This window comes from Haliotis asinina, chromosome 6 (assembly GCF_037392515.1).
Source record: "Haliotis asinina isolate JCU_RB_2024 chromosome 6, JCU_Hal_asi_v2, whole genome shotgun sequence".
Lineage (NCBI taxonomy): Eukaryota > Metazoa > Mollusca > Gastropoda > Lepetellida > Haliotidae > Haliotis > Haliotis asinina.
Window position 1 is genome coordinate 8,676,283 of NC_090285.1, and position 25,900 is coordinate 8,702,182.

At 38.9% G+C, this 25,900-nt stretch overlaps 1 protein-coding gene across 1 annotated transcript; it reads left to right on the forward strand.

Annotated features, from left to right (window-relative positions):
* The first annotated feature begins 8,336 nt into the window (after positions 1 to 8,336).
* On the forward strand, positions 8,337 to 22,418 carry LOC137287457 (organic cation transporter protein-like). The gene is made up of 11 exons (XM_067819766.1): positions 8,337 to 8,489; positions 12,834 to 13,073; positions 13,870 to 14,104; positions 14,836 to 14,939; positions 15,525 to 15,679; positions 16,926 to 17,091; positions 17,953 to 18,168; positions 18,432 to 18,658; positions 20,336 to 20,517; positions 20,777 to 20,928; positions 21,581 to 22,418. The coding sequence occupies exons 2-11, from the start codon at positions 12,928 to 12,930 to the stop codon at positions 21,657 to 21,659; spliced, it is 1,662 nt and encodes a 553-aa protein (XP_067675867.1). The 5' UTR covers positions 8,337 to 8,489; positions 12,834 to 12,927; the 3' UTR covers positions 21,660 to 22,418.
* The last annotated feature ends 3,482 nt before the right edge of the window (positions 22,419 to 25,900 follow it).

Consider the following 25,900-nt stretch of genomic DNA (forward strand, 5'->3'; position numbering starts at 1 on the left):
TTCAGGAAGTGCATGTGCACGAACATTATTAGTAATATTACATGAGATATAATGTCAGGATAGACGTTCAGATCTGCTGACGATCTGTTTATTCAGATGAATAGTATCGTGGTGCATTAGCGAGTATATTATTCACCAGAAATGGCTACGGACTGGTGAATGTTCTGAGACCTTAAGCATCTGTTCTTACTGTGCCTCTCCTACCATTGTATTAGTTTGATCATGTAGTAATGTCGATATCACTTCTTGGGCGAAATGAACTAAAGTGTTTATTTAATCATCCGGTCTTTGCGTTGTCTAATAACCCGATCATTTCCAACACAAGACGAGAATAACCACTGGAATGTAAAATTATCTAATCAGCTACTGATCCTTCCATTGCTAACTGACTAATATTCATGATGAACTTCATTGAAACCTGTTCATACATAATTATCAACTGAATTTACACAATTAAACTTGGAATTCAAATGAAGAAAAAAAGAAACAAAATACTGAACAGCTGCTAGACGAGTAGACGACCGTTGACTCTCGCTGTGTCTGCCACCGTGATATTGCTGTAAGCGACGACGAAACCAACTCACCCACGCCCTTCAAAGCAGAACGATAAACATTCAACGGACTCCATACCAGTAAGTAGTTGATTTGCTTGTACACGTAGTACTATAGGCTACATTGAATGTCATTCGGGTCATATGATAAACGTAATGGTGAGTTCCAATTAGATGACATGGACTAAAAGGATCTGCTAGTCTGACAGTCCCAATCACAAGAGTCGCTTGGGGACGAATCGTGTGACTATCTAACTTTGACTGCCTCAACTGTGGGTAGAATGTAGACTTTCTTAACTGTTGTTTAAGTTTGTTATTTTTTTGAAAATATGATGCATATTTGCATACAATTATGCTGCAAAAGGTAGATATGTAGAGAATACTACACGACAGCTGATATTTTTTCTCTGAAGTTATATATGCTTTTAATCTGGTATTTTAAATTCCATTAGTAACTGGAGCATCAATTTAATCAAGAAGAATGACATACGATAATTTCTAATTCAACATAAGGGAATATTACATATATAATGAACTTTGTTGACAATCAAAGGTTCCATTTAATTTTTAACTCAAGAGCTCAAGAGCTGCAGCTTATACACTTGTGTGAAATTCATAATAATTATATTATTATTGATATTATGTTAGAAGATACGAAATGATCAAATAGGGCTTGATGGCAGTTAGCGTCATCTATTTTCTGGCTAAGCGGATGAACATATCATCTCCAGAACTGAGATACACCCAAATCGGTTTTGACAAAGTGGTATGTGCAACAGGAACTGTGTCACCACCTGAGGGACCTTGGACCTTCTTACCGCAGTTCCTCAGAAACATAAAAGGATGATCAGCTTTTCATTCACTCTTGGTGTTCTTGGACCAATCGGCTCTATCTGTCACGTATTTAGGAGTCATATGTCGCAAGGCTTGGGAAATTGCTGAGTGAGTGAGTTTAATATTCCAGCAATATTCCAGCTATATGGCGGTGGTCTGTAAATAATGGAGTCTGGACCAGACAATCCAGTGATCAACAACATGAGCATCGATCTGCGCAATTGAGAAGCGATAACACGTGTCAACCAAGTCAGCGAGTCTGACCACCAGATCCCGTTAGTCGCCTCTTACAAGCACAGTCGCCTTTTACGGCAAGCATGGGTTGCTGCAATCCTATTCTACCCCGGACCTTCACGGGTGTTCAGGCATTGCTGGTGATATGAGTTTGTTTCACAGTACGAAAGACGGATGAGAGCGGAGACTCCAGAAATGCGGCGACACAGTGCGTAAAACCCATGTTCGTCACAGGCATCAGTTGACATTGCCACTTTTTCTGTTGGTCGATAACCCGCTTTCCTTACCCCCACCCAAAAGACCTTAGCTGAACGACTGTGCAGTGAATTCTGGTATCACTTCCCCCATGACCAAACATCTGCCATAATTCCTAGAACTATCATTTGTCCCCATTCTGACAGCTTCTGTCTTACTGTCAACAAGGTGCCTTATTCTGGTAACACAGATATGTTTTCTTTTGTACCTACATCCAGTTGGCAGAGATCTGTAATCAGCCCTCTTGGCTTGGGCTCCCGAGTGCACTAACTGCACCAACCTACTTCCATGAATTCGAACATTTCTTCACCAAGTACTGAATTTATACCTCCGTGATACTCTTAAATCACGGTATATATTATACCCCATTAAAGCTCGTTTAGCTTGATCTGAGCTACGCTACATATGAATAACCCGAGAGGTCAAAAGGCACAAACTGTAGTTGGATGGACCTTCATCATAGGGGAACAGAAAATGTCATTAATGTTGCGTTCGAGCGACGCACGCATACAAGGAGTCGTTGCAGATCTTGCCCTTGAAAGCAACACTTCTAAAAATACAGTCATTTCGTGTTTTACATGGGCACTGATGCGGAGCGTATAATGTTTCTCGCCAACGGTCTAATTACGAAACCAAACTGCAAATTGATCAGCGCCCGCTCCCTCGACCGTGACGGACAAAGGTACTGGGCTCCGGTCCACCTTAGCAGAATTTCTTTACCTAAACAGTCAGGAGACCGGATGCCCATCATGTGCCATTATTGAAAAATATCCATGGTATTCTTTGCCTGATCGTAACAAAATATCCCAGCAGTGTAGTTTTTTTCTGATGCTTGGAAGGTATAGTGGCTGATCCAATTTGATCGTATTTCTGTGTTTTTTACCTCGATATTAAGTCATTTATGTGAAAATATGATGTCTACAGGCACGTAGCAAGCCGTTAGTTTCGGTCCAAAAGATTGCAAGGCTTTATATTCAGATAGTTTTGAATGTTGACCCAGCTGCGATAGCAAATATCATACGTACATTTTGGTAGCTATAATTGTAGCTACCCTGGTTTATTATCTATGATAATAAAAACAGGCAGTTGATTCATTTGAATTCGTAAACTAAAAACAATGACTTTGCCATTGGTAGGGAAATCTGAAAATTTTCTTACGTAAAAAAATCTTGATTACACCTATTTACCCAAGTACACAGCAAATACCTGTATGTATTTCTTATGTAACGAAGTTACGTTAGTATCCTCAAAACAGTTTCGGCCCATAAGTGTTTTCAGGCTGCATGCGACATAGAGATTACATCTTCCTTGCTGTAACTCGCGTTTGATGGTGTTCACCTACACGTGTTATTTGTCATCATTCTCTTGGTGGCCAGTTAATGAATTTATAGCAGGTATAATTAGTGGTAACGCCACTCAGGTTACTCAACAAAGGTTCCCATTTGGCATTTCTCAAGTCTGGAGTAAATAACATTATAAATTAAGGTCTGTAGTTGCAAATGTATTATATGTTATGCAACATGTGCATGTAAGTGATGCAAGAAAACAAACAAACAAAATCGATCAAAGGATTAACCGATATCACACTGACTGATTAACTTTTATCTTCTACAGAGGATTTGTCAAAAGGCAGTGTGTGTTACCAATCTATACTGACTACATCCTGTCGTAAACTGCGAGTGTAAAAACAACATCCTCTCTTCAAAGAATTGCGTTGACTGATTGATTGCTCATTTTTGGTTAACTAAATTACTAAGAATGGCGGACATCATACAGTTAGTTGCCAGGTGTGTTATCTTGGGTGACCAATGAAAGGTGTATCAGGTTTTCACCAGTGTGAAAGACGTGAAACGATGTGTTACTTTTTCGCAAATTAGACTGTTGCAAGAAACACGACACAGAGCAGGATTATTTACCAGCTTGGATTATCGATCTTTTATGTGGATAATTCCTGAACAAGGTAGTAGCCTGACATTGTTGCTATGAAATTAGTCTGTTTTACATTCATTATTTGCATTTTGTTTTGATTTATTTGTTGTAGCATTCAGCAGAATCCATATGACTGAAAACACACACTAAATCGCGTATGTGTGTGAAATAAGATCCACATTGGCAGCCTATACAATGTTTAGAATGTTACAGTCATGTTAGAAATTTACTATAAGTATAAGCACACCGTGTGTTCTTTTATTAATTTTCAAAATCATACAAATATGACAATAACCTAATCAGGGTTATGAGACAAAATATAGAGACGTACATTGGCTTCGTTATTTTTCCATCCTAATAGTGTTTTACCATTTCTACTACTTGCAGCTGATTAACCTTCAAAGTGTTTCATTTGTTTTCATAATACATTTGTAATGGAGTAAAAATGACGTCACCTTAGCTGGTCTGTCTATTATTAAACTATCAATTGCGCATACGGATTGCGCAGCCGAGGTCACGATCCGGGTACTCACGGGAGAAAAACAATAACAAAAGTTTAAACCAGTCCACGGAAATTGCTCCGCATCAGTGCCCCTTTAAATGACATGTTTATACAGTCAGAAGCTGTCTAGCTTGGTTTCCTAACGTTGTCGTAGTTTATATTGCCATCTCGGAGATGGTTTGTTTCTTGCATCATATGTAGCGTATATATCATTTAACTTTTCCTTAGTTGTTTGACTGACAAGAGATATTGCAACAATTGTCAGAGCGAAGTGCCGCACGTATGTGTAGTGCGGGAACCTGCATAACAGAATGATACTGCTCATTCTCGACACAGCCTGGCAGACTATGAGGGTCGTTGGTAAAGCTTTGCCACTTTTTCAATGTTGTTGATGAACATTGTGGTGACTTGTGCGTGAGGAGGCATCTATAGGAACTGCACTGAATTCTAATCGTATGCAAAACAGTGACACAGCACTCATTCTAGATCTTTTTCATGTGTTCCTTATGTGAGACTGGCGCCCGTTCCATTGTGGGAGGTAATGTGGTTTATTTTATTGATATTTAGACTGGAAGATTCATGTACGATTTCACACGGGAGCTGCAATATTAGCGCATGCATATCTCTTAGAACTACGTGTATTCGTAAGTTTTGCGAAATCTACATATGACGTATTCTGTGCATTGGTAGCACATTCGTAAACTCATAAACTATTTACTTTACTACCCTTCTTTTAGTACAATACAATCATCTGAAAACATATTAATGACAAATTCGAACTCGCTCCTACATAAATAAATGAAATAAACAATCTCTTTACGTTCCATAATGAATATTGTCAGCTATTTGACGCAAGGATTGCTGAAAAAAGGAACTGTTCTATATTCGGTCATAATTTTCTTACTACTCTCATAGACATACCTATGTCTCGAGTACATCGATACGTCGAATTTATACAATTGGTCCCCAGAGATTTGACTCGCTGGGATTTGTCTGTAGTTACTAAAAGTTTAAACTTGTCCATAAAAAGTGTCAAAAATCGCAAAAACTGAGAAAAGTCAATAAAAATCTATATATGGTCATTATAATGTAAGCTGCATTTTCGCCTCCGTCGGTGCACGTGGTTGGTATTGTACGATGGAATATGAAATTATTGACAAAAGAGTCAAACGAAAGTAAGGATACATCCATTTCAAATGTACCTAATAAAATTACATGTAAAAAATAATTTGGGTATGAATATCGGACAAGCAACTATCCAACTGTGGAAACTAATATATAATTACTTCCTTAAGTGGCATTTTAGAAGTTGGTATGATGACTATCAGATGATAACGGTATGAGAATCTACACCGAAACGTCGCTTCCATTCCAAGAAAGAAGCTGACTATCTAGACAACTCCTCATCCTCAACTAATAGATTGTTTCACCCATTGCGTGATGTCACATATGTGGTTTACGGGTCCACGGAGATAATTATAGATAATATTATTATTATCTTGTCAGACTTGACAGTGGGACCACACACAACATAACACAGTACAGTGTTCCCCTCACTCTATTGGAAGAATGTACTATCGAAGATTATATGCTTTGAAATAAGAATATAAACTACGGAAATAACAGCCGAAAGCCTAATCCAATTGTTCGTTTCAGAACTGCCTTCTAATGCATCGTGTTATTGCTATGTGTGAGGATTTAACTGGCAAACCCACGGGCAGTGTACATAGTCTTATTATCTAACTCAGACTGGTTGTTTTGGGGAGTATGGTCTTATATACAAATACTTAAAAGCTAAATACAAACAAAGGTTATGGCTATTCATGCATTAGAAGTCACTAACTGTTGCGTTTTTTTTTATTTCTTAGCCTTGAGTCATTAATTTTAATTCGACTTGATAACGCATGTTCGTCACTAATTGGATGGAGCCTTTTGTGCTTATATACCCGACGAAGAATGCAGATTCTATGGCATGTAAGGTTTTGAATAGAAACAAGCACGAGAGGTAAGGTGGAATTCGGTTTAACGTCCTACCTAAGAATATTTCGCTCATGCGACAACGTGCATGCAGTATACCATGCTGTAGTTAAGTATGAATACCCCACCCAGACACAGTACACTGCTTCTCGTTGTACACATTAATGACGAACACCAGACGGGGGATAAACAAGTACCATATTTTAACGTTTTTTGAATAACATTATCGAGGATCGAACCACTACACCAGCGAGGCGGCAACAACCACGAACAGGAACTGTTACATCCCGGAATGTCCGGATTAGCATATTGACCCTCAGTAATCCATGCTTGTCGTAAGAGGCGACTAACGCTAGCGGGTGGTCATGCTCGCAGACTTAGTTGACACATGTTACCGATCCGAATTGCGTAGATCGATGCTCATGCTATTGATCACCGGAATGTCTGGTCCAAACTCGATTATTTACAGACCAGCGCCATGTAGCTGGAATATTGCTGCGTGCTGCGTAAAACTAAATTTACGCACTCACGCACTCATTATGTCTCTGTTGTATTTTATACATGGCTAAATGCATGAATGGAGGTAATAGCCGCTGCCAAACATTATAATAAGTACCAGCAGTACTTTATGAGACGGTTATACGCTCGTTTTGCAGTGTAAAGCGCTTGGTCCAGCTAGAAGGTGCATGCTCAAAGCACAATACCGTCAATGTGTTCTCTGATACGTAACAAGCGAGCACACCGTTTCGTTTGCAGAATGTGGAATAGAATATCAATCCAACCGACTCCTAAGCCTTTAGGAAGTCAGGTGATCACAAAATTTAAGAACTGCTATTTAGGACCACTCACTTCCCACACGCAAATGTGATAATGATGTGTCAGTTAAAATTCAAGCTCACATCGACACGTTTTTCAGCCATGAAAGTATGACTATGAAAGTGGTAAATTCTTAAATGTAAAACTGAATACAATGATACTTATACACTTATCTGTCTGCAAAAGGACAGTAAAACAACTAGAATATGACTAGCTTGTAACAGTAAAACACTAAACATGAATTTTAAATGTTTGATTATATTTGTCATCGGTGACACCTACTTGTCAGTTCAGAGTTAGAGCCGCCATTATAGCCGTAGGACAAAACAGATATTATTATCATTGCTATTTATGAAGATCTTTCATGCTTGATATAACTGATTGAAATAATCCCAGTTAAGCATGCATGTAGGGAATGTATTTCAAACGGATCGTGATTATGAAAGATTAGCGTTGATGACAAGGAAACTTACTCTATATAGATACCTGTATAGCAAATGTAGCATTATGACACAACATTTCACCTTTCCATCCTTTTTTCCTTTCTCCCTGGGATGGTGGGATGAGTGAGTTAATATTTAACGCCACATCGGCAGTATTTCAGCCATATCGTGACGAGAATATTTAACACTGAAATGGAATATATGTATATATTATAAAAAAAACCCCATCGACAAAGGACAATAAAACAACTAGAATACTACAATCAGATTTAAAACTAGCGTGGAAAGTTAAAAATAATATCACTGTTTGGGCAATATAATATACAAACTGAAAGTAGATCACCACATGAGGGTGTTTGAGGCAATCACTCGTCACGCTAAACGCCAGAGAACGAATCCCTGCACGCGTGAAATCTGTGATGAGATACTGCCTCATCCCAAGAGATATTACAAAAATCAGCAACAAACTCACCCACTCACTATTCATGGCTGAAACATATGTTGTGAATTACTAGTATTTTATTTTATATGATCATTATGCAAACAAGATACTGTGTGTTTCATGGAACATTTTCTAAACAGTCATCATATGTCATCAAGCAGCACTAGTTATGCGATGGTGGTATGGCAGTATTGATTTTACAATCAATAACTTGTTATATTATAGTTGGTGACGAGCCATAATTGAGACTTGTCGAAAACGCTTACTGCCCCCAATGATGATAACATTCATAACTCCACTGATTTATGTTATCATTATGGGAAGTAATATGTGGACATGTAATAGATGGAGATAACAGCTGCTGCTAAACTGTTGCCTATCTTCGCAGTGAAATACACTGTGTGTGCTATATGTATATTCGATGAACATTCACTTTGACGCTTAAGTTGGTAACACCAACAATGTGCTGTCTGATAACAAGCGACCACACAGTTTCGCTCCCAAAGGTAGGTCACCCATGTTCAGTTACTTTTCGATGAACTGTTTCTTTTGGTAGAAATGTCCAATGCCTAATAACAGCGATGACATACTTTTAATAGTTACAGACTGAGTGAGTTCATAGTTATCGTCACATCTGCAATATGTCAGCCATATCGTGACGAGAACAATTAAGAATTACATTGTAGAGCAATAAAATTAGAAACTAAAGCCCTGTTGACGAAGAACAGTATAACCATTAGTGTATCACATCTGTCCATTAAAACTAGTAATAAAAGTCTGAAACATTTTATCCAGAAATGACAGCTGAGGACAATGTAAAAGCAGACAATAGATTGCCAGCAACTGAAGGTAGGTCACCATACTGGGGACAGTTAAACATAAGAAGAAGAGGATACAAGCAATACAAACAACAACATACGGGGAATATGAATTATGCAGGATGCATATTTGCAGAACTGAATAGCAGTCCAACCGAATCCTTTCCCTGAATAAGGTCAGATGATCGTAAAATAGAAGAGGTATTTCATTTTGTTCTCAGGACCAGTCACTTCCCACTCGCAACTGCGAAAATGTGATTCGGGATTCTTGGGGAGATTGTGGATATACCAACGGCAGATTACGTAATACATGTGCTGAGCTGAAAACAAACACTTCCACGGCCATTTTAGGTTTTCCTAAGTTGGTGGGCAGAACAGAAATTCGATGTTGATTTTGGTGATAGGAAGTCTGCCCTCGGTCCTTCATTTGTGGAGAAACTTTCTCCAATCGACTCCTTCGCCAGGGTGAAGTTAGTCATAAAAGTGAAACTGAGGGTTTTCTTTTTCCTCCTCAGGACCAGTCACTTCCCACTTGCAATCGCTGAAGTAAGAAAATGGTGAAACTGTCGATTTAAGCACTGCTCGCCGTCTCTTGCGATGAAAGCCAACGCTCATTAACATAACTGGCTTGATAACATGGATTTAGCATTTGCTAGAAATTCTCATGATCATGCGGTACACCTTATCTGTTTACTCGTGTGAGCTGGCATCCCCTAATAAATTACTTGAAGAAAACGATGTTGGTCATTAAAATGCTATTTTATTGCTGAATTCGTAAGTTTGTGCTAAACGCTCGTGTTATAAAGTGAAACAATGTTTCTGTATCCCGTTCATGAAGATGAAAATGTAAATGATATTGCAATGATGGTATGTGTATATACTTTCTAATGTTACTTTCTGTTTACAGTTGATTTATGTACAACTGTAATGATATCAAATGTTTCAGTTTCTTTGGTATGATTGAAACGCAGTTTTTTTCCTAAACTTCAAAAATGTGCCACAGGCCTACCTCTTTAATTGAGCTTGTAAAGTAACAGAGTAAGATGATCATCTGAGGCTGAACACGAGAAGTTCAGTTTCCTGAAGTGGTTTACAAGATAGTTACAATGTACCACCGTCCTCCTGCCTCTTAACAAAGTATTGAGAATGCAAGTTTCTTTGTTAGTCGTCACAACCCACTGACCGCTAAATACACATTTCACCATACCTCTGTCTTTGATACTGGACAGTTGAGTTTCATCCTTCATCAAAAGAACTGTTACACATACGTATGTAGGTCGCTGACATTGATGGGGTAGACAGGACTGTATTTCACAGTCCAGCGAACATTCAGACAGTTGAGTCGTTTACACCAGGACGCAACCCGAGTGCTTCACATTTAACAGTTTCTATTTAGTGTATACGGAATCTGATTTACCATTGCGATCTTAACACTATCTAAGACTGTGATGCAGGTCAATGACCAACAAATGCGCAAAGCAGATTACGTGATTACCAGACAAACTGAAACGATTTGGTAAGTGACCTTTCATCTTTTTGTAAATACTTTGCCAAATGGCCTGGTGTTATTGTGATGGGTGACTGATGTCCCTGTGATAGCATTCAAATGCAGTTGTAAGTGTTCCAAATAAGATGTCGGAGTTTGCAACATGTCCAATGTTTTTTCGAGTCGAAGTGTTTTTCACTGACATATCCAGTATTCTGCGAAGTATTTAGCTTGCCCATGTAAATCTTGTTTTCACATTGTCTGACTTGACATAAGTCAACTTTCCATAATCCACTGAATTAAAACAGCTTATTAACTGACGTCCTGCTGCAGATACTTTCACCATTTGTGTTTAATTTGTTCATGAAACTGAAGCAAGGGTTCAAATCTGTCGCAAAGCTAACGTTGTGGTCATATCATTTAGTTTACAGAATACAATACTTCCACACAACATAACATCGTTGGCTTAGCAAATATAAGTACATGTATTATGTGTCTTAAATGCATCATGCATCATAGACATCTATATGGGACTACGATGAAGATTCCATAATCATGTTAGTAGCTAATCTTATATGCCATAGGTTATTGTGCATTTATGGTTAGTGAAGTCTTTGAGAAGCCAGCTAAAGCTCCTAGTGAACTATGTATGCTGCTTATTATCAGTATGTCAGTTACTTCTCTGCTTCACCTATTGATAATGACCAAATCAGATGTCCATGTTGGATGAAATAGCATGCTGTCTTGGTGTTCTCCTCTCTGTTCTTTTCACTAAATCTATCTCCGTAAAATAGACGCTACCTTTTCTTCTGTCTACTGAAACTCGCGAGAACAGGACACTGTGGTAACTTTTCACATTGACGATTATGCCTATCAATGTTGCAGCCATTTCAGATATAAAGTTTTGGTACAGGATCGTCCCGTTTTCTCATGTCAGAACATAAGTCACCGCCTCGTCACACCTCTGCTTTCTCTGTCTTAGGAATGTGCTCCTTTTAAGGTCCCTACGTCGTCCGATACACGCTGTCTTAACGCTAATTGGTCTCAGCCCAGCCAGTAGGGCAATCACCGAGTGTTTCAGGAGTTTAGCAGCGAAGTGGCTCTCGGGCTTAATGAGTTAAAGAGGTCAAAGTCTTAGTCTACATGTAGTACAGGGAGGAAATGTTTGGATTAGTGTATAATCTACCAGCAGACATCAAAGTTATATTTCACCGACTAAACATTATTCCCAAACGGCAAGAAGACACTGCAGACACAACATCGCCATGTTGAGTGAGGAATGTACGTTTGCAGCTAGTAGGTAAACAAGATACCTTGCCAACTGGCCGGGCATCAGTCATGATCTATCAACTGTCATGTCGCAGAGTGAATTTATTCACCCTTAATAAATACAACCATAACACTTGAATAAAAGTTAGCTATATCATCCTTCCAACGCAACTCTGAATTGTGTAAATGTACCAGTGGAAGAATCACCATGGAAGGAGTCTACATTCTCCACAACAAACCACCTCCTGTTGCAAACACGTTTTTGTAACAAATGGGAAAGTTAATGAAATGATGTGTTTAAACACGCCAAATAGTTTGCAAGTGAAGAACGCTTGTTAAGAATCGAGAGGCTAAATGATCGGGGATCTTGTTTGTTAAGATGCATTATAAGTTCACACTGGGTTCGGATTCTTAGAGTCGGTGTACCCAGATCACTGACTGAAATTTTTCCCTAATGACGTCGGATTTCTCATTCAAACCATAATGACGCACCTCTGTTGAAAGTGTTTGAACTGCAGTTATACGTAACAAAACTTGTGGATGTTAACTTCTATAATATGAGAACGATGACCTGTTTTAGGTATGTTTGTATTCCTTTATCATGTACACTCTTGTACTCACAAACATTGATAACGAAGGGCTTATTTATGGTAAAACATACTGTTGTGCTGATTTATTATTTGTGGATGTTCTTGGCACTGTTCCTTCGAGATAACAATGCATTTCAGCACATAAAATCTATGCTTGAGCAAGGTCGTGTAACTGCCAAATGTATACATCCGACTCTGTGCTGTAGACCGGCATGCGTGGCATATGGTACTGAATTATTGCACACGTATCATGTACGGATAGTATTTTAGTTACCATGCATATATGCATACAAAATGATCGTTTGAAGTGGATGGAGGTAACATCATCCAGAATTTTGTAATCAATCATGTATTGCATAGGAATGAGAGTTCTGACAACTTCTACACAGAACAGTTACCATGACATTTACCATATCTGTACGATCATACCAACCAGCCAACCAGCTACCAACGACAAATGGAACTGTTATTGATACAGAGAGGCATTCAGAAACACCCGACAGAGTCATGTATTAGATATTTGTTCATATGGATGTCCTACGCTGACCGTATACCAGATAGTTACATCCGTTCAAACAACAAGTCGCTACTGGTATGTTTTCTTCTTTCAGTACAGGTTTCTTAATTGTGTTACTCTGTATTTAAAGACTCTTGTGAAATCTACATTTTCCATTCTTTCTATTAAAGGTGTGTTGAGACACAGCATCAACAAAAAGTATTGGAATAGAATAACAGAAGAAGCATTGCAATTTGTTTCACAAGAGAGTTGAGTGGAAACAAGATGAAGTTTGACACCATTCTGGAGATTGTGGGCGAATTTGGCCCTTCTCAAAGGCGGCTGTATATACTCCTCAGCCTCCCTGCCATTTATAATGCTGTCATCGGTATGGTCATCTTTGTGTTTCTCTTTGCTGTCCCTGAACACAGGTAGGTTCACCAGAAGAAAATGTCCTCCAAAATAGTGTGGTTAAATAAACTGCTGTTCGTGCCACGGATATTGAGCTTGGTACCATACTGCGCGTTTATCATAAAGACGATTAATTGAAGCCTTTTTAAGTCACGAGGCTGCATGTTAATCATAAGAAATCCATGGAGAAACCAATTCTCCGTGAATCCGTAATGAACAAAGTCCTGTGGTTTCTCAAGTGTTTGTCCACTTAGCATAGAGCTTAATGTATTGGTCATCTGATCAAACAAGACAACTACATCGGCCAAAATATACATGACGGCCCTTTCGAATCTGACATTTATTACCCTGAAATGTTGTTGATAATTCCACGTGGTTTGTGAAAAAAGGTGTGCTATCGCTGTGGTTTACATTACCTTTTCAGAGATAGGTTTGGTCCTCTGTAACCCATAAGGTTATGGTTTCATAATTTCGTAGATCCAAGCTCATGTTGTCGATCAGTGGATTATCTGGTCCAGACTCCATTATTTAAAGACCACTGGCGCATAGATAGAATATCGCTTGATGCGGCGTTAAACAGCAACATATTTCAGGTTTCACGTGCTTTATTTCGGGTTGTACAATTCGGTAAAGTGGATAGCTATTCTAGATCTTTGGGGGATGAGTGCCATGCGGGACTCGCACAAAAGCTCTCACTGTGTGGTACCAGCACAAAAAGTGAGCGATGCATTACTTACTCGTCCTTAGTGTTAATCTGACTTACCATATCATGCCAGTCAACCCTCAAGACGACAACCCTTGTATTTTGCATTTCAGGTGTGCTATACCCGGGATGAAAAAGGATACCTTCCAGATTCAAAACGAGGCTCATGCTGACCTCATCAACAGGACAATGCCGCTTGATAATGCTAACGGCGACTTACCTCATTCATCATGCTACATATATTCAGCTTCTGAAAATGTGACATCTCGCGATCTGAATACCGTCACTGAGCCATGCCATAAGTGGGTATACGACAAAAGCGTTTATGAGTCGACTGTTGCTCAAACAGTAAGTAATTCAAGTTGAACTGATTTAGTTTCCAAAAATGACCCGTGAAGGTCCCGGGGTAAAATATGCCTTCAGCAACGCATGCTTGCCTTAAAATGTGACTATGCTTGTCGTAAGAGGCGACTAACGGGATCGGGTCAGGCTGGCTGACTTGGTTGACACATGTCATCGGTTGCCAATTGCACAGATTGATGCTGATGTTGTTGATCACTGGATTGGCTGGTCCAGATACGATTATTTTCAGACAGCCGCCATATAGCTGGAATATTGCTGAGTGCGGCGTAAAACTAAACCTACTCACTCACTCGCCGTCCATGAGTCGCGTTGATTTCCGGGGGCTTTATTGAACCTCGATAATCTGCTGAAACAGATCACATTTTTAACAATGTAGTTTGGTATATATGCTGCATGCAAAAAGTATGGAAACACTCTAAAATTTGAAAGTCATATAAACACTTAAACGTGTCGAGGTCATTAAAATTTTATATTCTCGGGTATATATACTCTAAGTAAATAATAGGCAGTTAAAGCGACATGTTAGAACATGCGGTGAAGCAACTGATTCGATACTCGTTGGGTTTGAGTGAAAGGAAACAATGTCAAAACCAGCGAAAAGCAAGGGCGTTCCCATACTTTGTTGTATGTAGTTTGTGATGCGTTTGATTATTTACTGATCGCTGCCAAATACGAAGAATATTGCCGTTAAACAGAGCACACTCTTATGTTCACAGATGGACCTTGTGTGTGACCGGAAGCTGTATGTGAGTCATGCTAGGATGATGGCCATGGTTGGGCAACTTATTGGCGTTCTTATTGGTGGCCCCATATCCGACATGTAAGTATCACTAAGAGAATCATTCACTGTTACAAATGACTGGCCGTAGACCGACTACCTCCTACTCAGCGCCTATTAATCACGATTTAAATGAAACGTACTGCTGTCATAAGAGATGGATATACGGATGGAAATGATATGGGATCACATGAAAGCACAAGTGTTCCTTAATTAGTTCCAGGTTTCGTCACAAGCATTGCAGTGCAAGACTTGTGAGGAAACCCTGGACAAGATAAAAGGGACACTTGCAACAGTGTTTCCCTATTTTTTTCTCTCAGCATAGTTGGGTCTGTCATAGTTTTAGTATAAGCCAACCTGACGACAATTAAGATAGTCTATATACTAGTATTAAAGTCAGATTAAACTGACACTGTCACGTTTAATACATTTTCAATGCAATGGTTCTTGAATGACATTTTTTCCAACTAGGCTGGAAGGAGAGTAATAGAGCATGACCTGCAGTTCTCTCTGTCTAGACATACCAAGTTCATGTCAACCCCTCGCTTACAGAGTAGCGCTACGATATTGTGTTCATGACTCTGATGTTCACTAATATATATGAACGAATGTTGTTGCCTGTTGTAGGTTCGGACGGAGGAGAGTCATCTTAGCTTGCGTGTTTGTTTCGGTTCTCCTGAGCATCTGTCTCACATGGATCACGGATTATTACCTCCTCATCACTGTAGTATTAGTAATCTCAGCAAGCAACAACGTGCAGTATCTCTCCTGTTTCGTGTTCAGTACGTTCCTGTATGCTTCACGTGTGTTTCTTTTTTCATTCGAGAAAACATACAACACTAATTTCTCCTGCTTGTGGGAAATGACTAAATTGGAATGAGATTGCGTAACTCGTCGATCGATTCTCAGAATGCACCAATGGAGTCACCTGTTCGTCAGTCTGCGTGTCTGGTGTGTATATTCCAAGCTCAAAGTTAGGGACTGCCTTTATAGTCATCGATGAAGGTAGTTGATGGTCACATAAAACAGCAACCATACGAACATCTGAGAAACCGAAAAGACATGATGAACAAAAGTTTGAACTCCTCGCTGACTTTTACCTAGAGGTGCGTGTTCGAACGCCCGTGCGTGAGTACACGTATGTGTGTTGGACAAGGAGTTAACCCTCCTTTGAGTTACAAACTGTGATCGGCTGACCAAAGTTTCGTTGAGGTGACACAGTTGTCACTTCAAGGAAAATTAGACTTGTTACTTATTCGGACTATGTGACAACTGCTTGGAGGTTTGTTTCATGAGTGTGCTTGCCTCATTATTTGAAACGAAACTTTCTGCACAAAAGAGCATCTGTTGTTGAAGAATCACACGTAAATTAAATTTCGTCAAAAACAGAATGCACTCAAATCCCAGTTACCTGAAAACAGTGGAATGCAGTTATATTATAGAAATACAATAACGACAGTATGTCCTTGGTAAAGAATTTTCATTAGCTTCTTTTATACTTGTATCTAAATCCTTATGACGTTTTTAGATACCTGTATCAAAATCATTAAGAGTATAGTCTGCAAAAGTCCCACAATGTCGCACACGTATTGTGATCAACAAAGTGTATCCACGTGAGGAAATATGCCATTAACCAAAAAATAATACTAATACATTGAATACGTGTGACATATGGCAGTCAATATTTTTGCATGGTTCGGCCAATTTCCTGTTGGATTAATTGTTAATCTAAACGCATCAGTGGCACCAGATGTATCTTCATAACGTGGACCTATACAATGTTGCATTAAATGGAGGTGAAGAAAATGAGAGTCTTTGATTATTGCCTCCTTCAACTGTAATTGTATGGCATGTCACGTCACGAATGTTTATTTGTTTATCGTCAAAGGATACACTCACCAACCTGTAAATAATATTTTATCAAGATGTAAATACCTCTGTAATTGTGAGGTGTGTAAACAAGTATGGAACATAACGAAATTCACAAGGCATTTTAAAGATATACTTGATCTATATTCTTTCCCCCAGGTATGGAATGTGTCGGTCCCTCTAAACGAGTGTTAGTTGGAGTCGCCATGAATTTGTTCTGGAGTGCAGGAAACATCATTGTTGCTCTGATGGTCTTCCTGATGCGAGACTGGAAAACCAGGCAACTTGCAATTAGCATTCCAGGAGTTCTGTTTGCCTATCTGTAGTAAGTAGTTATGTCTACTATTATAGTGAGTGAGTGACTTAAAATATTTAAATCTGCAAGGTTTCAGCCACATCGTGACGACAATTTGAATAGAAATATTTCATACATCAGGATAACGAAATCTCTCGGCGATGGACAGTAGAGTTTCTAGAGTCTCACGGGTATAAGTTCAAACTAGTTGATAGCATTTAAAAGAAAAGATCAGTAAACAACACATTGTAAATATGTGCTATAGATCTCCAGCAAACGATGGTAGATCATCACATTTTGACCATGGGGATTTATGGCAACTTTGCCACCTGCATGGACTCTAGCTTGATTTACACCATCCCTTCAGCCACTGATTTTCCTACCTTCATTTGATGGCATTAACTAGCCCATTCTCCCTTTGTATTGTCTAAAATAGTTTTTTTCTACTTGTAAAGATATATGCTTGCTACTTTTAAATCAGACTTTGATAATCTAGCAGTTTTATTGTCCGCCGTTGACAGGAGTTTGTAAATGATCTAAATCTATTCGTACTTTAGAACTAGTTTACTCACATGGTTGAAATATTGCAGATGTGGCTGTAATTCCGAACTCACTCACTCAGCCACTGACGGTTATGCTCTATTTGAACCGTTACTTAAATGATGCCCTCTCAGTGGGACATTAATTTTAAGGTGTTTTAACCGCCATCGAGGGCATCGCCATGATCAAAGGCATATTTCTAATTTCCTTACATAAATGAAAAGGTTGAACATTGTTATTTATCGTGTTTCAACCAACCAAAACCAATGACTAGAACAGGGCATCATTAGTTATTTGCACACTTAGTACGTGTGTATGTTGTTCCGAAGTAGTGTTTCTATCATTTTCCAGTTTCCTGCCCGATTCTCCAAGGTGGCAGTATAGTAGAGGGAAAACTGCAGAGGCGAACAAAACTGTGATGAAACTTGCCAAAGGAAACAAAGTTAGGCTCACTCAAGATATGCTTCATGACGTGACATGCACACTGGATAGTCATCAGGAACAGTTCTGGGAATTACTGAAGTCTCCTGTCATGTTGAAGAGGATAGTTATTATCTTATACACCTGGTAATTAATTGTATCTAATAACGAAATATTACTTCGGACTATTTCAAACCCAGTTTAGATGAAAGGTGTTTCATCAGTACCATTGGCCACAGCGCAAGTATTAGTGTAAATATAAACAGCCGTTCGTCTCATATATGAACCCAACAGAATTCTAGGTTCCAGTGTGCTTGACGGATAACGTACTCTACATATTATTATTTCTGCCGATATGACAAACGCTTGTACGCATATGCATTCTTTGTGTTTTGGTTTTCTGTTGATAGGCTTGCAATCGGTATGGGGTTCTATGGTCTCAGCATGAACGTCACAAACCTCTCTGGCAACGTCTATCTCAATTTCTTACTGTTTGTTCTGGTCGAGGCATGTGCGTATGCCTTATGTCTTCTTCTGATGGATCGCATTGGGAGGAAGAGGATGTTGTGCACTTCATTGTTGATGGCAGGGATAGCATGTGCTCTGTCATTCGTCCCGTTCTTTGTCACAGAAACCCGTGAGTTAACATGAGTGAGCGAGTTTAGTTTTACGCCGGTGTTAGTAATATTGCAGCAATATCACGGCGGAGGACACAAGAAATGGGCTTCACACATTTTGCCACTGTATGGCTTCGAACCCAGGTCTTTGGTGTGAAGAGTGAGTGAGTTTAGCTTTATGGCGCTATAAGCAATATTCCAGCAATATCACGGTAGATGGACACCGGAAATGGGCTTCACACATGGGCTGTGCCCACAAAAGGAGTGAGTGAGTGAGTTAATATTTAACGTCACGTCGGCAATATCTCAGCCATATCGTGACGAGAAAACTTGAATGAACACTTAAATGAAATATATGCATATTGTAAAATTCTGTCAACGAAGGACAGTAAAACAATGAATATCACAATTTCAATTAAAACTAGCATGGAAAGTTAAAACTAATATCACTAATATACTATTTAGACAATACAATATAAAAACAGGCCATAGATCGCCAACAACAGAAGGTAGATCACCATACTAAGGACCATGGGGACTTACAGTACCTTTGCTACCTGCATGGACCCTAGCTGAATTTACATCATCCCTTCAGCTGCTGGCGAGTGTACAAAATGCTAGCAAAAATTAAAATAACAAGAATACTACAAGTAAAACCTGGTAGATTTAAATTTACATAGAATGCTTTGGGACTTACGTACCCTCTCAGGAGGACAATAGTTTTACAATACTTCAACCTCCCTTGAGGGTACCGCCACTAACAATTCAAGTTACTAATCTAAACTACCGATAATTAAAATACATCTATTTACAGCACATACTACTCATAATTCAACCAACAAATCAATTTCCTTTAAAAAACCAACGATTAAATGAGAATTAACGGTGTTAAAAAAGATCCTTGACAGTTTTGACATTGAAATATTTATCCCTTGTGATGGAGAATTCAATACAGTCAAGCAGGATATGCTTGGCCGTGATTCTCTCATCACAAGGGATACAAAACGGAGGATCCTCACCTTTCAACAAGTATACATGAGTATATCGTGTATGGCCAATACGACATCGTCTTAAAATAACCTCTTCTAATCTGGATTGACAACCCAAGTGGGTGTAACCAATATACGGTTTGATTTCATGCAATTTATTTACACCAACTTGGGTGTCCCACTTCTTCTGCATCAGATCACGGATGTAGGTTCTAATGCTAGCTTTGTAATCACTGTAAGGAATAAGAAGTGGTGTCACAGATTTGTTGAGTGCTGCCTTGGCAGCAAGATCGGCCATTGTGTTACCGGAAATGCCTACGTGGCTGGGTAACCAACAAAAGACGATGTCGTATTGGTCAGTCGCAAGATTATTATACAATTCAATTATTTCAATTAAAAGTGGATGTTTACAAGAAATATTTTTAATGGCCTGGAGGCAAGAAAGAGAGTCAGAATAGATTATATACTGTTTATGTTTCGGGTGTCTTTTAATATATTTAAGAGTTGTCAGTATTGCGTTAGCTTCAGCTGTAAAAATGGAGCTGTTACCTGGAATTCTAGAAGATATTGTTCCCACAAAAGGAATAAAACCGGAATGCATTAACCACAAAACTATCCCACCGTCTCTATCCTGATGAATACGCGTTCGTTCCCCCAAAAATCACCATGAATCTATGTAATATTCCAAAGGATTGTTTCTTCCCATAGCTAACAAGTGGATCATCAACATCCTGGCGTGTCTGGGCAATACGTGTGTATCAGCAGCATTTGCCTCCGTTTATGTCTTCACAGCAGAGCTGCTGCCCACAACTTCTCGAAACTTTGGCATGGGCATCGCTTCATTGTTTTGTAGAATTGGAAGTATATCGTCACCTTATATTAATGATCTGGTTAGTAATCCACTGTTTTGTGTATAAATACAATATATACAACAACCAGTTAGAGTCCCACATACATCGGATCTATTTTTAAAAGAAATTCTTGCCATCATTGCTCGACTCCGTTGATGACATAAGTTTAATATTGTTTTCCTTTGTCATCGTTTGTTGTAGTTACTGATTTGTTGAATGTCATTTATATGTGCCCAGTCTCATAAAAGTATATTGGTATAGTAAGACATCATTATATTCAATGTCTCGATTCTTTCAGACAATGCACATAACAAGCAGATTCAGCCAGATTCTACCAATGTTGATATTTGGGGGCGTTTGCTTCATTGCTGGGCTTCTCGTACTTGTGTTGCCGGAAACACTGAAAGTAAAGCTTCCAGAAACAATCAAGGATGCCGAGACACTAGGGACGTGAGTGGATTTTTGTATTTTTCTAGTAAGTCATTATGGGCAGTACGTAATAATTCACGCTAACGTATCCATTGGGAGTATACTCTCGGTTTGGAAAGAAGTGCCAATGTTGTCCTTACCTGTAATCATTGGCTTGCATTCTGACAGTTCTAGGAATACATATGTGATTGAAGAATACATGAAACATGAAACTAGGATTAGAAACATGAAATGTTCTGTGCTGTTGTGATGAATACGATCCCATTCATCGATCGTTGGACATTTCATTGAGATATTCATATCTATAGCCTGATCTGTTCGTGTGTTGTTTATGGAAATAGGGGTAAAATCTTCATCTCAAATTGACTTTCCTTTCCGAAGTATAAAAATCATTTGATTGTAAGAAAATACTGCTCGCGTGCAGAATGAGAATGTTAAAACATTTTATATGGTCACATAATGATTATTTTCAAAACTCAAAGAATGTGAGTCAGGTAAATCTTCTGTCTAGAGTAGCACAAAAATGCAATCTTCGTGAGGATCTGGTTATGGACTATCGTTTTTTTTCATGGCAATTCTGACACACGTGCTTATGTTCTCTTCAGCAATATGCAATCGATTGCTCATGTGTAATTGAATATAAAGCCATGACGTTTGAATTTTTTTCCAACAGAAATGTCACTGGTGACACCAGACCTTCTCCAGCATATGAACTACTTCGAAAAGGTGACAACAGACACAATGAAGCTTGACTTCCAATACCATTTCAGTTATTTCATAGAATACTCATTCACACAGGACATTCATACATTAGGTTTGTTTCTTGTTGTCTATATATCACAGCGTTGATATAAACTAGCTACTGGATTGTTATTGGTTGAAAAACATGGTTAACATCAAGAGTCCTAAACTTAAATTGGATTTTCACTTTGTGCATGGTTCATACGTGTCGCTATTTTAAATGGTAAAGCTTTGTTGCACAAATGGTGTGGCTGACTGCTGAACTGTCCCTGACAAATCTGGCCTAATTTCAGTTGATTCTGTTTCCACGGTTGACGTTGACGTGAACGTTAGTCTTTTTCATACCTCAGACGTTCAATTGGTTTGAGACCATGTGGCCTGTGCTGTGGAAAGGCAATTGTTTATCTAAAATAGCCCCGGAGACTCTGTCGACTTCATGTAAATGTGTATGTGTTAATTGTCATTCACGGGAGAATACGAAGGGATCCACACATCACTCTAGAAGACGGAACAGAACACAGTCATCGCATGGGTTAACCCGTATCTTCACGGGTAGGATGAAGTAATAGATAGCAGGTACATGCAGACTCGTGAGGAGCCAATATACAGACAGGATTAATTTTCTAAACAGACGGATGGATGCAAGTTGACTGGTTGACTGAGGCCTTAGCTTGATGTAATGACCGAAGTTACGTAACCTCTTTAATCTGTTTTCGTGGCCATAATTCAGTTAAGGTGGATGCAATAAATCAGAAGGTGTCAGACATAAAGAAGCATGCTTCGTTGTTTACTCACAAGCAATCGCTATCCAAGGCAGAGTGCAGAATCTCTTGAAGCGTGTATACTGTTCACCATGTATACCGTTAAAAAAGTAGGGAATTTCATTTTATTTTAGTTTCGATTAAAAATATTTAGGAGATTTATCGGAGTCAGTCAATGTTGATATGATATTGTTAATGTGTTTAGAGTGCATCACCATTTGCACTTCCTTACAACCATAGTTATTTGGAATGTAGTCGCTTTTGAAAGATGATTGATGTATGGCATGTAATTTGCCATTATACTCGTAACTTTTACAGTTTGATGGAACAAACATTTAACGTTTCCAAATAGAAAACATCATCGAAATTACCATGTACTTAAATTAATTGCTTATAGTGTCCACATGTTTACGGAAATGAGGTCAAGAACTACACTCACTCGAATATAGGTAGGCAGAAAGCTGATGATAACAATGGGAAAAGGTGCAGCTCAAAAAGGCAAGCAAAGGTCGAATTATGTACTAAACATGCCCGCTGAGGCACGCGAACGATTCGAGACGAAACATAGTATCGACAGGGCGCTTGTACTTTCCCTTTGCCTGGCCCTTATTGTTTGCGAAAGGACTGGTTTGATGATCTGACAACGTGGCCAGGGATAACTTTCACGGATATTCAGTTTTATCTGATAGACACCCGACGCTCTGTGAGGGCCTTCAAGTCACTGAAAGCATATGAATACATGTATGTGGAACGTGGACACGTTTTTTGTCGACACAGTACCACAACGTCGATGACAAATGACCCCTGTGTTTGATGAAAACAAAGATGATTCCTTCTCAGCGCCAACGTAAAAAACACACCAGTCATGGGTCGACATCAACAGGGCAAATGGTAAAGTGTACTGTGACAATTTCAACTGTATGGTAGGGTATGTAATGACTACTTTAATAAGTATTATATCATCTTATTTATTTTGCATGGTTTAATTTCAACGGTATTTAAATAAAATGTTCCAAATCCATTTTTCATAGTTATGAAATAATAATTTTTAAAGCAAATGTGTCACGTATTTATGTGTCGTCATATTTTTTAGATTAAGGGAGGTGTGCAGGTACATAGAAGCACTGCTGTTCAAAGCGGCTGTCAGAGCTGGACTGGCATCAAAGGCATGCACAAGTGATGCCTGCAAGTGGAATTCTGCTTATAGAAAGAGGTGTGTACAAACTGAATGCAGTGTAAAAATTTATTATACGTGGTAATAGGTAAACTGTTATGACACATATGTGTCACAATACTTTCTAGTGATTTGAATTGCTAATACGTGAACTTTGACATTACTGGTACTACTTTCATCACTCATCCCATTCCGATTTTCCTTCAGAAGTTTTCACACCTTCTGAGAGCATGTGAAACGAAAACACTTCCATGAAATTCAGTAAAATTTATTTCACTTAGTGTGGTTTTCATCCCTATAATAACTTAAGTCTCTGTAATATGAACGGAAATGAAACATCTGAATAAGTAAACAAATACGTCTAGGAGGTCTCTCGACAGTGTACACAAATATGGCGTCATGCGTAAAAGTTATTGATTTGGTCACAACTGACGGACAGCTGGTTGGAACAGTTGTAAATATAATCAGGAGATTGAATACCTTCTGCGTGTATGTTGTCAGGATTGCACAGTAACACACAACATCAAAAGATGAGCGGCACTCTTGATCACTGCCACTGTTCGCCGCATCCATTCACGTCCTCCAGCACAAACGTATGTTGCATTGTCACTGCCATGCCTTCCGTGGTTTCTTATGTAGGGGTCAAAAGCACTTACCAGAGTCGGAACACATGTACAGTAAGCCTGATATCGTCTTCATTCACAATATTTCTTTCTTGCTTTATGTTACGATGTTTTAACGATATGACGATGTAATAAACAGGACACAAAACTCGTTCCCCATTCATATCAAGTTTATTTCACTTTTGACAAAATCGTGTTATGAAAGGGGGAACTCGTTTCATATCCTATACATAAAACCCACTGAACACAGTAAGACTTTTACGCGGGGTTTGAAAACTCTTGCTATATTTGCACATGTGTGTGTATTGTTTTCTGCTTCATCCAGACCCGATAAGCGATGTTCAGACACTATGTGCACGGAAGCAAGCAGTGAAGACTATGTCAGGTACTGGTCGAGCTCCACTTCCTGATGTAGATACTCTACAGTCACTGTAAGCTGTCTGCCCTGATGCTGTGGTTTTTGACGACCATACCCCCACTTGATGAAGAAGAACCTGACTATGATGAGATGTCAATATGCAGTCATTCCCACCAGCACTTACACATTTAGAAAGTAATGCTGATGAATTGAAAAAATTCAGATAATTCGGTTTCCATTTGTGAAAAAATGGAATAAGTAGCACTCTGAGCCTGCCCAAGTACAAAATTTGGAAGAAGTTAAGAGAAACCTATTAATCAGTTGACATTGGTATGGACACATGAAAGGCCGTATCACTGAGATTAAAGCTCATGCAGTCCTGATTATGAAAGACACCACAGATCCCGCCAGCACGGTCAACAGTGTTATGGGATATAACACCAGTTAATGGTTTTAGATTTGCAATTGGGACGTAGACAATGAGGTCAAGGCCCGCTGATGCTACACAAAGCATCAGTCTGGACACCATGATCAGTGCCAGTAAGCCATATATTGGTGCTCCCAGTGATTGAACTGTTAGCCGTTCTTGTTGTGGCAACGGCTGTCTTGAAGTCAAATGTCCATACAAGCACAGAGACTCGGAAAGCACCATGGCAATTAAGGATCCAGTCTTCTGTGTGGATGATAACTTTATGTTGAAGAAAGGACATAAATATTACACTCAAGTTCAATTGCAAATGTATGTCCATGATTATTGTGCATTTTGCACGTGATTTTGTGGTTAAGACCATATGGACATGGTGATTGCACGAATACCTCGGGACATTGGTTTTTGTGCCAGTCTGGTGTCCAAGTGTAAACATTTCCTCTTAAAACATGTTCTTCCTGAACTCATTTCCCGCAGACTTGAGAATTCAAGGCTATATATGGAACGTGACACTGACAAAAAGGAACTGGAGAACAATGTTTAGTATTTGTGTCAACAAGAAGCGTATGGACTAATGATCATGTGTGAAGGTGCTTGCTGTTCCTCCACATGGTTCCACTATCATTGTGGAAACATGCGTTGAAAACCAAAAGGGTCCTAGTTTTGCTCAAGCTGTGTTATGGTTAGAAATAAACTAAAAAAATTGTTCATTGAATACACAGTGTATTTAATTGTTAAGCATTTCCATTCCACCGTCGAATAAAACATGTGTACTACTTTAATATGTCAGTGAAATAATTTGTACATCTCATGTCCTAATAGCATTTATAGTTGTCATATAATTATAATATTTTAATTACTACTTTCGCAAATGACAATATCACAGTTTAAGAATGGTTTGACATACAT

Coding starts and splice junctions, on each gene's coding strand:
- LOC137287457 (XM_067819766.1), top strand. CDS start 12,928: ATGAAGTTTGACACCATTCTGGAGATTGTGGGCGAATTTGGCCCTTCT. Junction 14,105..14,835: donor AGTCGACTGTTGCTCAAACA/GTAAGTAATTCA, acceptor TTATGTTCACAG/ATGGACCTTGTGTGTGACCG. Junction 17,092..17,952: donor GTTCTGTTTGCCTATCTGTA/GTAAGTAGTTAT, acceptor ATCATTTTCCAG/TTTCCTGCCCGATTCTCCAA.